This window comes from Melanerpes formicivorus, unplaced genomic scaffold (assembly GCF_026170545.1).
Source record: "Melanerpes formicivorus ecotype bairdi unplaced genomic scaffold, bMelFor1.0.p_v2 SCAF_65, whole genome shotgun sequence".
Classification (NCBI taxonomy): Eukaryota; Metazoa; Chordata; class Aves; order Piciformes; family Picidae; genus Melanerpes; species Melanerpes formicivorus.
This window is the reverse complement of record NW_027142417.1, coordinates 1386219-1399512: the sequence shown is the minus strand read 5'-3', so window position 1 is coordinate 1399512 and position 13294 is coordinate 1386219. Positions and strand designations below refer to the sequence as shown.

Genomic DNA, 13294 nt, shown 5'->3' with positions numbered 1-13294 from the left:
AACTCTCCATCGGTCTCCAGAACTTCCTCTCTGTTCCTCAGTTTGGGTTTTGCTGTCAGCAGGAGAACCCTTCCATATTATAGGCAGGTTAGTGTCACCTCAGCAGTTCCTTTTCCCTCAGAAGAGGTAAAACAGATCCAAAGTTGGGCATTTAAACCATGAAAGCTGGGAAATATTAGAACAATACTTACTGGTTGCTTCCATCAGAGGCAGTCCTGACAGGAATGGGTGAGAGCTGCCCATCCAAGCTGCATGTTTTGCCTTCTTCGTGGTGGTGGTGGTGGGGTTCTTTTTTTTTCAATTGGGGATCCAAGTGTGTCATTAGCTCTTGCATCCTGCAGCACTTTGTGTCAGCTAGAGCTGCTGATAAATCTCTCTGCTTCCCAGGGAAAAGTGGAAGAAGCTCTGAGGGCCTTTGAAGCTTTGGTGAATCAATATCCCCAGAGTCCTCGAGCAAGATATGGGAAGGCACAGGTACTGGAGCAAAGCCAGAAAGGGTCACAAAGATTCAATCAACAGTAGAATTCCAAACCCCACTCACACTCCACTTCCAATTCTGTGGATGTTTCCTTGGGAAAGCAGAGGATTGTGTGCTCTGTCAGAGTGGATCTGTTCCACTCCTCTGTCCACCCCCAGTTACTTCAGGAGCTTTCATCTAAGTTTTAGCCTGGTGGGACGTGCTGTAAGCCAGACAAAACTAAGACCCATCCTGGAGAGCTCATGGAAACTGCTGGGGGGACAATCAGAGGCCAGCCCCAGCTCATGCAACATGCAGAACTCAGCTGTTACCTGCTGTTTGCTGCAGCTGGTACATCAACACTTCAGGGGTGGGTGTCAGGAGGGTGGGACCAGGCTTGTTTCAGCACAAGGTGTACCAGGCACACACTTGAATGCCACAAGTGCCTTCTAAACATGAGGAGGAACTTCTTTGAAAGTGATGGAGCGCTGGAGCAGGCTGCCCAGAGCAGTGGTGGGGTCTCCACCTCTGGAGACACTCAGAACCCACCTGGATGTGTTCCTGGGTGACCTTCTCTGGGGGAAGCTGCCTTGGGGTGTGGGGGGTGGACTCAATCTCCAGAGGTCCCTTCCAACCCCTACCATTCTGTAAGTCATGGAATGGGTTGGGTTGGAAAGGACCTGGAAGGAGGCTTGGAGGAAGGAGGCTTGCAGGAAGGAGGCTTGGAGGAAGGAGAGCTAAAGATCACCTGGTTGCAGCCCCCCTGCCATGGGCAGGTGTGTCAGCACTGAGCTAAACACTGCTTTTTGCCTAGTGGGAGTTTGGATTTGGAGTTCTAGAGAGGGTTAAAGGATAAAGAGCACAGGAGCAAGGAGGCTTGATTAGCTTGTTCTTGTGGAGCAAGCTCTGTTCCAGCTGTTCCCCTCCAAACCAAAACACACAGAAGAGGGGAAAGCCAAGCCTCAGAGCATGAGCTCTGTGCTCTTAATGCTTGTGAGCTGTGTTGGGATGTCTCAGAAGAGAATAATCCTTGTATTTCCATAAAGAGTAGGATAATCCCTCTGCACTAGGTGTAATGAGAGGCTGCTTGAACTTGGGTTAATCAAGATGAGCAAAGTCAAGCCCTCGCTGGAGGAGTGAATTAAGCAAGAACTTAAGCCAATAAAAGCAGAAGTGCTTGAGAAGAATGCATGAAAGCCAGCAGGGATCTCACCTAGCCTTTGGGCTGCTCCTGAGCTGGAGAACAAATGGAAGTTCTGAAGGAGCTGTGGGGTAGATATTGATGATCTTAAAGGTCCCTTCCCACCAGAATGAGTCTCTGCTCCTGTGAGCATTACCCAAGAGTAAAGCCAATTCCCAGGCAGCTTTCTCTAGTGTCAATAACTTTGTGCCAGAAGATAGGAAAGAAATGTTTGGAGGTGTGTTTGGAGCTGTGTGTGGCTGCCAGGGTGAGTCTTGACTCACCAACAGTCCAGCCATTAACATCATTAAACCAAACTGCTTGGTTTCAAAAGCAGAAATGCTGACTTCTACCAAATACTAACCCCCCAAAAGTCTGTCCTGGTGTATGGGTTAGGTGCAGCTTTTCTCACCTCTGTGCTTTCAGGTGGTTTGCAGGGAAGGAGAATCATAGAATCATTGGATGTTAGGGCTTGGATGGGACCTCTGGAGATCATCCAGTCCAACCCCCCTGCTGAAGCAGGATCACCCAGGGCAGGTCACACAGGAACACATCCAGATGGGTCTTGAAAGCCTCCAGAGGAGGAGACTCCACAACCTCTCTGGGCAGCCTGCTCCAGGGCTCCAGCAGCCTCACAATAAAGAAGTTCTTCCTCGTGTTGAGGTTTAACTTCCTGTGTTCCAGTTTGTGCCCACTGCTCCTTGTCCTCTCACAGGACACCACTGAAAAGAGCCTGGCCCCTTCCTGACACCCACCCCTCAGATATTTGTTCACAGTAATCAGATCCCCTCTCAGCCTTCTCTTCTGCAGGCTCTCAGCCTCTCCTCATCACACAGATGTTCCAGTCCCTTCAGCATCCTTGTAGAGCCCAGAACTGGACACAGCACTCTAGATGTGATCTCACTTAGAGCAGAGGGGGAGAAGAACCTCCCTTGACCTGCTGGCCATGTGCTTCTTGATGCACCCCAGGAGACCATTGACCTTCTTGGCCACACTGCTGTCCCGTGGGTCACTTACTGCCCACCAGGACACAGATCCTTCTCCATGGAGCTGCTTTCCAGCAGGCCAAGCAGTAACCCCAAAGCACAAGCAAACAAGGTTTTCCATTGTTCTGCCAGAACTATCCAAATGCAAGGCAGCTCCATGTGCTCCCACAGCCTAAGTACTGCATCACTTGCCCTTGAAGAGAAACTGAAGTTCTTTTGGAGTGTTGTGGGTTCTGATGGGTTCTGATCATGGCTTTGTGGCTCCTCCCAGTCTGAAGATGACTTAGCTGAGAAGATGAGAAGCAATGAGATGCTGCAGAAGGCCATCAACACCTATGATGAGGTGGTCAGCCTGCCAAATGTCCCTTCAGACCTGGTGAAGCTGAGCTTGAAACGAGAAGCAGACAGGCAGCAGTTCCTGGGTAAGATGTGAGGGGGGGAAGCTGTGTGAGCAAGGCCTGCAGGAGATCCTGAAGGGCTTGCAAGTGCCACTTCCCTCAGACTCTTCAGTAGGGCTTCCTCTGTGCCTGATCTCTTCATGCTTCTGGAAAACAGTGTTGATTGCTTGAACCTTTCCCTAGGGAGCTGCTGGTGCATGGAGTTGCCTGCATGGAAACAGTGCACATGGGCAGCAGTGCCCTGGGTGCTGTGAGAAGCTGGGATGGGAGCTGGTCAAAAATGTTTCTTTTGACAGAAAAAGAAGGAAAAAATTTGCTTCTCTTTCTGCTGAAGCTGAGGGAAATCATGAGGAATTTAACAGCATGTGCAGAGTGAACGTGCCCAGAAGAAATGCTCAGTCAAGACAGAGAAGAATGAGGTTGCACTTGGGGATGCCACTGGCCCCAGCCTGCCCAGAGGGGTGGTGGATGCCCCATCTAGGGTAAATCTGCAGGCTGACCCATGGTCTGTGGCTGTTGCCTCCAAATGTTCTGCATAATGATGTCCCTCAGGACACCTCACATGCTCTCTGCTTCTCCTTGTTGCCTGCAAAGTCCCAGTTTAACTATGGTATTCCCACGAGTCCCATCCCTGGGACCATCCCAGCTCACCTTGGCTGGGGCTCTGAGCACCCTGCTCTAGTTGAGGAGGTCCCTGCTGACTGCAGGGGGTTGGACTGGATGACCTTTAAAGGTCCCTTCCTACCCAAACCAGGTTATGATTCTGTGGTACCTGAAAGTTCAGATCTCAATTCTGGGATGTACAAAAAGTGCTGGTACTGCACAGCTCATATTTCTGTCTCAATTACTCCTGCTCCTTCCTCCCCCTGCTCCTTCCTCCCCCTGCTCCTTCCTCCCCCTGCTCCTTCCTCCCTCTGTTCCTTCCTCCCTCTGCTCCTTCCTCCCCCTGCTCCTTCCTCCCTCTGCTCCTTCCTCCCTCTGCTCCTTCCTCCCTCTGCTCCTTCCTCCCCCTGCTCCTTCCTCCCCCTGCTCCTTCCTCCCCCTGCTCCTTCCTCCCCCTGCTCCTTCCTCCCCCTGCTCCTTCCTCCCTCTGCTCCTTCCTCCCCCTGCTCCTTCCTCCCTCTGCTCCTTCCTCCCTCTGCTCCTTCCTCCCTCTGCTCCTTCCTCCCTCTGCTCTTTCCTCCCTCTGCTCTTTCCTCCCTCTGCTCTTTCCTCCCTCTGCTCTTTCCTCCCTCTGCTCTTTCCTCCTTCTGCTCTTTCCTCCTTCTGCTCTTTCCTCCTTCTGCTCCTTCCTCCCTCTGCCCTTTCCTCCCCCTGCTCCTTCCTCCCTCTGCTCTTTCCTCCCTCTGCTCTTTCCTCCCTCTGCTCTTTCCTCCTTCTGCTCTTTCCTCCTTCTGCTCTTTCCTCCTTCTGCTCCTTCCTCCCTCTGCCCTTTCCTCCCTCTGCCCTTTCCTCCCCCTGCTCCTTCCTCCCTCTGCTCCTTCCTCCCCCTGCTCCTTCCTCCCTCTGCTCCTTCCTCCCTCTGCTCCTTCCTCCCTCTGCTCCTTCCTCCCTCTGCTCTTTCCTCCCTCTGCTCTTTCCTCCCTCTGCTCTTTCCTCCCTCTGCTCTTTCCTCCTTCTGCTCTTTCCTCCTTCTGCTCTTTCCTCCTTCTGCTCCTTCCTCCCTCTGCCCTTTCCTCCCTCTGCCCTTTCCTCCCTCTGCCCTTTCCTCCCTCTGCCCTTTCCTCCTTCTGCTCCTTCCTCCCTCTGCCCTTTCCTCCTTCTGCCCTTTCCTCCTTCTGCCCTTTCCTCCTTCTGCCCTTTCCTCCTTCTGTTATATTTCAGGTCTCATTTCCTGCATTTAGTTTGACTGATTTCAGATACTGCTTCATCAGTGCCTCATTGATTTCCTGCAGCAGAGCCGGTGCCAAGCCCTGGCAATTTGTCCAATTGATTGTTCAAGTTTATTTTGCTGTGTTGATGTCGTTTTGGCCAAGCCCTTTGAGGTCTGTGTGGGAAAGAGCAGCTAAAGCTCAGGTGATGCTGTGACTGCTACACTGTGAGCAGTTCTCCACTAGAGGCTACCACAGCACTGCCTGATGCTCACTCACAGCCAGCTGAAATTAGTCCTTCTACAGCTACATCCCCCCACAGCCAAGCCAGCAGCTGAATCTGCTCCTGGCTGGCTGGCACAAGGGCTTTCCAGGTTCTGTTTCTGGATCCTAGGTGGAAATGCAGCACTTGACCCAGCTTGCTGTTCTCTTTGATGCTGTGTGATCTCCTGGCTGCTGTTGCTCATCTCTGCAGCTGTGATTGTCTTGTCCCTTCACACCAGGGCGCATGAGGGGTTCCCTGATGACTCTGCAGAAGTTGGTTCACCTCTTTCCCAGTGACACCTCCTTCAAGAATGACCTTGGGGTTGGTTACCTCTTGATAGGAGACAACAGCAAAGCCAAGAAGGTGTATGAAGAGGTGAGTTTCCTTCCCAGCCTAGGGAAATATCAGTTGCATTCATGTGCTCATGCTAAAGATCTCTTGCTCTGAACTTTTTAGCTGCTCTCTACACTCCCTGAAAGGAGGTTGGAGGCAGGTGGGGCTTGGACTCCTCTCCCTAGTTTGAAGTGATAGAAGGAGAGGGAATGGCCTGAAATTGTGCCAGGGGAGGGTTAAGTTGGAGATGAGGAAAGTTTTCTTTGCTGCAAGAGTGGTCAGGGACTGGCAGAGGCTGCCCAGGGAGGTGGTGGAGTCCCCATGCCTGGAGGTGTGCAAGAATTCCATGTCCATGGCACTTGGGGCCATGGTGGTGTTGGGTTGCTGGTTGGACTCTTAAGAATGATCTCAGGGGGCTTTTCCAACCCAAACAACTCTATGATTCTGTGGTTTTAATATTCTCTCAGTGGGGCTGACTGTGATTCTATGATTCCAAGTAGTCCTTGCAGCACTTGGTGCTGGTTTTCTTTCCAAGCAGCTCCAGGTGATGATACAACACAGCAGAAGAGACCTGTGCAGGATCAGCTCCTCTGCTACCAGCCCTTTTTCTGCCTGCCTGGCTGAGGCATGTCTGCCCAGCTCAGTGCACCATTACCCAGCCCTGCCTGAGCTATCTCAGGTACCAGCAGCAGAATCATCCACATTGCCCCAGTAACTCTGCCCTGGCTAATTAGCCACTGATAGCCCCAGAGGTTAATTTCTCTCTTCGTGATTAATATTTAATGGGCTGTGAGCAGTTTAGTAAAACTTATTTCTAAACATAATTAATATTGCATGCAGCAACAGCAACAGAGTAATACAATTTACATTAAATACTTCCAGGGTAATTTCTGCTGATTGTTATCTCTCTGCTTCTCTTGAGGGGCTCTGAGTGGAGATCAAACCTTAATGCGAGTCGGCGTAGCTGAAATGAGCCCTGATGCAGAGGACTCCACTCTGTCTTAATTAATCAGAGAGCTTCCTCCTATAGTTAAAGGGACTGTAAGCAAATTATGCAGCTAATAAATATTTCTGTCAGTCATTTATTGCACCCTGCAGGTACAGATTGGTGGCTCAGGATAATTGCAGGCGGAGCGCTGTGGTCAAAAGGCAGAAGATGCATGAGGAGGAAGCATTCTTCTGCTGGGGATCAAGCTCAGCCCTGCTCTGGCTTGCCTGGCTCGCTCTCTGCTGCTGCTGTGTCACATTAGGGACTTCAGAGAGACTCTCACAACTTGTTATTGCCCCAACCCATAGACTCAGAGAGTTGTTGCAGTTGGAAAAGCCCTCTAAGATCATCCAGCCCAACCATGAAGCCAGCACCACCATGGCCACTAAACCTTGGCCCCAAGTGCCATGGCCACAGGTTTCTGCTCCCTGGGCAGCCTGTTCCAATCCCTGACCACCCTTGGAGCAGTGAAGTTCTTCCTAATCTCCAACCTGACCCTCCCCTGGCACAATTTCAGGCCATTTGCTCTTGTTCTGTCACCTGATGCTAGGGAGGTCCTTGCAGTTGGCCTTGCTGACCCTCATGATGTCCACATGGACCCACTTCTTAAGCTTAGCCATCACCTTCTACTGTGAGCTCACAGGGAACAGCTACTGCATTAGGCCTTGCATTGCCATCTGAGAGCTTTCTCTTGGCCAGGCAAGTGGAAGCTCTTCCAGACAGTGCTGCAGCTCACTGGTGTGCTGAGAAAGCCCTTTGCACCCCCAGGGTCTTCACATCCATCTCAACATGAGGAAAAGCTTCTTCACTGTGAGGGTGCCAGAGCCCTGGAGCAGGCTGCCCAGAGAGGCTGTGGAGTCTCCATCTCTGGAGACTTTCCAGCCCCATCTGGAAGTGTTGCTGTGTGCCCTGCCCTGGGTGTGCCCTGCCCTGGGTGACCCTGCTCTGGCAACAGGGGTGGATTGGCTGATCTCCAGAGGTCCCTTCCAGCCCCTGATGTCCTGTGTGGTTCCTCCCATGATGTGATTCCCAGACATTGCACAGCATCCTCCTGCACTGTACTCCCCATCCTTCACAGCACAGTGTATTTTCTCTGAGCAGCCCCAGTTTGCCACCAGTACAAACCCATCAAGCTTGAAACCCCTTCAGGTACAGCCCTGCCCTGCCCTTCCTGTGACCATGCTGGAGGAGGCTGGTTCCAGAGCAGCTGCTTGCCTTCAGATTAGCCAAACCTGTAACTGAGGTGGTGCCAATTCTGTAATGTGACCTGCTGGGACTCAAGAGAGAGGGTGGAGAAAGATGGACAGCACAAAGGTGGAACTATCCCAGCTGGAGTCATTTTACTGAGTCTTTAAAGTCTGGCTACTAACAGAAGTTTGTGGAGCAGCACAAAAGTGAATGAGGGGGAAAGCAGTACAGCCAGGGCAAGACTTTAGCAGGGGTCAGCCATGGAAGGTGTCACTGCATCACTGATCAATGAGAAGCTTTGTCATTTTCCACAGGTCCATAATGAACATCTCATTCTCTTGCTCTCCAACAGGTTCTGAGCCTGGCTCCAGATGATGGCTTTGCCAAGGTGCACTATGGCTTCATCCTGAAGGCAGAGAACAAGATAGCAGAGAGCATTCCCTATCTCAAGGTATTTTTCTCACCAGCAGGAGGTGTTTTACCTGCAAAAATACAGCTGTGATGTGTAAGGCATGGCAAGGTAGAAGCTTGTGTAGACCTCTGGGGAGAAAGGACACCAAGGAAAACCTTCAGCCAGCTTCCTAAAATGTTTCTGTGTCTGCACTGCCTCACTCCAGGAAGGACACAGGGGGCTGGAGCAGGGCAGGAGAAGGGCAACAAGGCTGGGGAGGAGCAGCTGAGGGGGCTGGGGGTGTTCAGCCTGGGGAAAAGGAGGCTGAGGGAGACCTCCTTGCTCTCTGCAGCTCCCTGAGAGGAGGCTGGAGCCAGGTGGGGGCTGGTTTCTTCTCACAAGCAATAAGACAAGAGGAAATGGGCTCAAGTTGCACCAGGAGAGGTTTAGGTTGGACATGAGGAACAATTTCTTTCCCAGAAGGGTTGTCAAGGCCTGGCTCAGGCTGCCCAGGGCAGGGGTGGAATCCCATCCCTGGAGGGGTTTCAGAGCTGGGTAGATGTGGTGCTGAGGGCCATGGGTTAGTGGTGACCTGGCAGTGCTGGGTTAATGATCTTAAAGGTCTCTTCCAACCAAAATGTTTCTGTGATAGAGGGTCAGGAACAAGTGTCAGTCTCTGCATGCAGCCCTCTCTTGGAGGGAGAGGGGTGGGAGGCCAGGCCAGTGGTGACATTGCTCAGTGGCTCTGTGCTGCAGGGTTGTATTCATTCAGCCATGGTGGCTCTACTCTGTAGCCTGTCTGCTGCCCAGAGCTGGCAGCCTGCCTGCAGCAACCCAGTCAGCTCTTTCAGAGGAGTCCTGCTGAGGTTTCTCTGACACTTTTGGGTTGGTTTGGGTGTTTTTCAGGAAGGACTGGAGTCTGGTGACCCTGGCACGGACGATGGGCGCTTCTACTTCCACCTGGGAGATGCCTTGCAGAGGATGGGAGACAAAGATGTATGCAGTTAAGGTGTCCTTGCTTGCAAGTCTGAGCTCTGATGGACTGAAGCATCCACAACTACTTTTAAGGATCAGGCAGAGATTGCTGCCTGCTTCAGTCCCTCTGCTCTGGACTCTTTCATACTTCCCTGCTCACATCTCTTCTTCATACCCTGTATAACTCCTCCATACCTCCCTGCTTAGCTGTCCTGGCATCTCATGTGGCAGCAATGCTGGCCAGGAATTGGCAGCTGTGTGTAACCTACTCTCTGTGGCTCAGCACAGTGCTGCTCATGCTGGATCTCCTGTTTCCAAGCATCCCATTTCCTTCCTCTGCAGGCCCTTGTTTTGCTGCTCTGCATGGCCAAAGCAAGTTGTGGAAAGGGAGAGTAAAGCAAGTCTGGAGTTAAAGCAAAGTCTGGAGTTAACCTCAGTAGGTTTCTCTCTGGTGATCAGTTCTGGTGTGGCAGCCAATGTTTGAAGGAACTCCAGTGAATTAGATCACTGAGCAACAGTTTAGATCCACAAAGCCAGCAGTGTGCTCCTCATCCCTGGCAGCAGAAGGCACTCACCCTCAATTCATAGGCAGAGAGCTGAAACAGGCAGAGCAAGAGTGGCCAAGATGAGAAGCAGTTGGACCTCCCAAGCCTGAGGACAGCACCTGGGTTACTGACCTGTCTTTGGTGTGAATGGTTGTGAGCATATTGCCCTGGGTGGCTAATTTGGGGTTGGGTTGATCTGCTTTGGGGTTGTTAGCTGGGGGCTTGGGGCTTGTATCCTAGTTGCTTTTTACTTCCACTTCAAGGTGTTCCTTATTACATTAGAAGGAGAGCTCCAGCATCCAGAGAGACAGTCTGTTACCTCCCCAAAACAAAGGAAGTTGTTTTGTTGTTGGTGCTCTGTGGGAGCTGGGCTGGCAGGAGCTGGGCTGGTAACTGCTGCAATCCTTTAGGCATACAGGTGGTATGAGCTGGGCTGGTAACTGCTGCAATGTTTTAGGCACACAGGTGGTATGAGCTGGGCTGGTAACTGCTGCAATCCTTTAGGCATACAGGTGGTATGAGCTGGGCTGGTAACTGCTGCAGTCCTTTAGGCATACAGGTGGTATGAGCTGGGCTGGTAACTGCTGCAATCTCTTAGGCATACAGGTGGTATGAGCTGGGCTGGTAACTGCTGCAATCTCTTAGGCATACAGGTGGTATGAGCTGGGCTGGTAACTGCTGCAATCTCTTAGGCATACAGGTGGTATGAGCTGGGCTGGTAACTGCTGCAATCTCTTAGGCATACAGGTGGTATGAGCTGGGCTGGTAACTGCTGCAATGTTTTAGGCACACAGGTGGTATGAGCTGGGCTGGTAACTGCTGCAATCCTTTAGGCATACAGGTGGTATGAGCTGGGCTGGTAACTGCTGCAGTCCTTTAGGCATACAGGTGGTATGAGCTGGGCTGGTAACTGCTGCAATCTCTTAGGCATACAGGTGGTATGAGCTGGGCTGGTAACTGCTGCAATCTCTTAGGCATACAGGTGGTATGAGCTGGGCTGGTAACTGCTGCAATCTCTTAGGCATACAGGTGGTATGAGCTGGGCTGGTAACTGCTGCAATCTCTTAGGCATACAGGTGGTATGAGCTGGGCTGGTAACTGCTGCAGTCCTTTAGGCATACAGGTGGTATGAGCTGGGCTGGTAACTGCTGCAATCCTTTAGGCATACAGGTGGTATGAGCTGGGCTGGTAACTGCTGCAGTCCTTTAGGCACACAGGTGGTATGAGCTGGGCTGGTAACTGCTGCAGTCCTTTAGGCATACAGGTGGTATGAGCTGGGCTGGTAACTGCTGCAATCCTTTAGGCATACAGGTGGTATGAGCTGGGCTGGTAACTGCTGCAATGTTTTAGGCACACAGGTGGTATGAGCTGGGCTGGTAACTGCTGCAGTCCTTTAGGCATACAGGTGGTATGAGCTGGGCTGGTAACTGCTGCAATCCTTTAGGCACACAGGTGGTATGAGCTGGGCTGGTAACTGCTGCAATCTCTTAGGCATACAGGTGGTATGAGCTGGGCTGGTAACTGCTGCAATCTCTTAGGCATACAGGTGGTATGAGCTGGGCCACCAGAGAGGTCACTTCGCATCCGTCTGGCAGCGCTCCCTCTACAACGTCAAGGGGCTGAAGGCTCAGCCGTGGTGGACAGCAAGGGAGACTGGCTACACAGACCTGGTGAAGGTAAGGCAGAGCCAGTGCCAAGGAGCCCCTCTCTGCATGCAGTCATAGCTTTGCCAATAAAATTTACACTGCTGCCAGATGTGAAGCAGCTGTAAACTCCCCTGGCTGTTAGGAGCTGTGGCTAACAAGCCATATGGAGCTTTATGGGAGCCAGCTGCTGGGAAACAGCTACACAGGAACCCCACTGCTGGTTGCCACCTGATTCCTCACTTGGAATCAGGATGTTGTACCAAATGCAGTAGGAATTTGTTGCTCTAACCTGAGGCTTGAATCCCTGCTTTGATGAAGCCTGCGCAGGTTTACATCTTGTAGATCCCAGCTCCTGGCTCAAGAGCTTGCAGCCCAAAGCCTGGGCTTAGTCATTATGGTTTAGTGGAGCTTAGTGTTCTCACATTCAGGGTATGCTTGAGGCTGTGAAACCAGGGAGATCAAGGCAGGGCTGTGTTTGAACTCCCCATTTCAGGAATTCAGACCCAGGAGTTCCCCATTAGTCACAGCAAGGCAGCCTCAGTGTCTTTTACATCCAGACTTTCAACTTAGGTGCTTACATTTGTCCTCTTTGAACCACAATGCTCTCTGCTCATGCCTGGAGGTCCAGGTTATGAGAGTGGTTTCCTAGGCACAGGAGAGCTTCCAGGTCCTGTCTTTGAGCAGATCAATGCTCTCTTGCTGGCTTACTGTACAAAATGATCTGTTAAAGAGCCCTTCAGCTGATCAAGGAGCAAGGCAAAAGGTAAGGCTGAGCCTGCAGAGAGGTTGGGGATCACTGAGATTTTATGATCCTAATGTAATTGAAGCTGAGGGATGCTGTGGAAGTTGGGGTTGTTGTTTTTCCCCTGCCTTAACGTGTCAGAAGGGAGTTTGAGCATAAAGGAAGGTGACAGTGGTGATGAGCACTCGGTGTTCATCAACATTCAGCCAGAGTGTTTCAGCAACTGTCCTTCTTGAAGGCATAGCCTAACACTGGCACTCTTGGGCTTAGTGCTTTCCTAAGTGGAAGAAACAGAAGGGTTGAGCCTGGCAGGGAGAACTAAAAGCAGTGCTGAAGGCAGGTGCAGTACCCTGGCAGGGCAGCACCCTGGCAGGTCAGTACCCTGGCAGTTCATTAACCTGCCAGTGCAGTACCCTGGCAGGGCAGTACCCTGGCAGTTCATTACCCTGGCAGTGCAGTACCCTGGCAGGTCAGTACCCTGGCAGTGCAGTACCCTGGCAGTGCAGTAACCCAGCTCTCCCAACAGTCCCTGGAAAAGAACTGGAAGCTGATTCGGGATGAGGGCCTCGCTGTGATGGACAAAAAAAGCAACTTCTTCCTGCCTGAGGATGAGAACCTGAGGGAGAAAGGAGACTGGAGCCAGTTCACCTTGTGGCAACAAGGTAAAACTTCCTCTTTCTTGTCCTGTCCCCATTTCCACTGTCTCAGGCTAATGCAGCATCAGAAGGAGCAGCAGCACCATCTTTCCCTCTACTGGCTTTCAGCCTCCAGAAGGAGGGCATTGAGAACAGATCAGCTGGGAGCTCTGCAGCAGTGTGTGAGAGTTCTTTGTTCTCCACCATGTTGTCTCCAGCACTTCCAAGGGTCCCTTGGAGGTTGTAGCCAGGTGGGGGTTGGTCTCTTCTCCCAGGCAAACAGCACCAGAACAAGAGGACACAGTCTCAAGCTGTGGCAGGGGAGGTTTAGGCTGGAGGTGAGGAAGAAGTTCTTCATAGAAAGAGAGATTGGCCACTGGAGTGTGCTGCCCAGGGAGGTGGTGGAGTCACCATCACTGGAGGTGTTTAGGAAGAGACTGGATGGGGTGCTTGGTGCCATGGTTTAGTTGATTAGATGGTGTTGGGTGAGGATCTCAAAGGTCTCTTCCAGCCTGGTCTGTTCTGGTCTGGTCTGTTCTGTGACACTGCCCTCCTGGCAAGGCTGGCAACACCTTGCCTGGTAGTGCAGAGCACAGATCAGCTGGAGAGAAGATAGAAACAGGGGCAGAGGCACATCCTCAGTGTCACAGAATCATGGAATGGTTTGGGTTGGAAGGGACCTTAAAGCTCATCCAGTGCCAACCCCTCTGCCATGGGCAGGGACACCTCCCACCAGCCCAGGTTGCTCAAGGCC

General features: G+C 51.9%; 1 protein-coding gene across 8 annotated transcripts in view; it reads left to right on the top strand.

The window, feature by feature from the left end:
• Positions 1-13294, top strand: part of ASPH (aspartate beta-hydroxylase) — a 75872-nt gene that overhangs the window by 54092 nt on the left and 8486 nt on the right. For all 8 annotated transcript variants that reach the window (XM_068162463.1, XM_068162464.1, XM_068162465.1 and 5 more), the window contains 7 exons: positions 388-474; positions 2895-3045; positions 5336-5472; positions 7959-8057; positions 8904-8993; positions 11056-11193; positions 12432-12567. In XM_068162463.1, coding sequence (XP_068018564.1) covers positions 388-474; positions 2895-3045; positions 5336-5472; positions 7959-8057; positions 8904-8993; positions 11056-11193; positions 12432-12567 — 838 coding nt within the window. The remainder of the gene's footprint in view (positions 1-387; positions 475-2894; positions 3046-5335; positions 5473-7958; positions 8058-8903; positions 8994-11055; positions 11194-12431; positions 12568-13294) is intronic.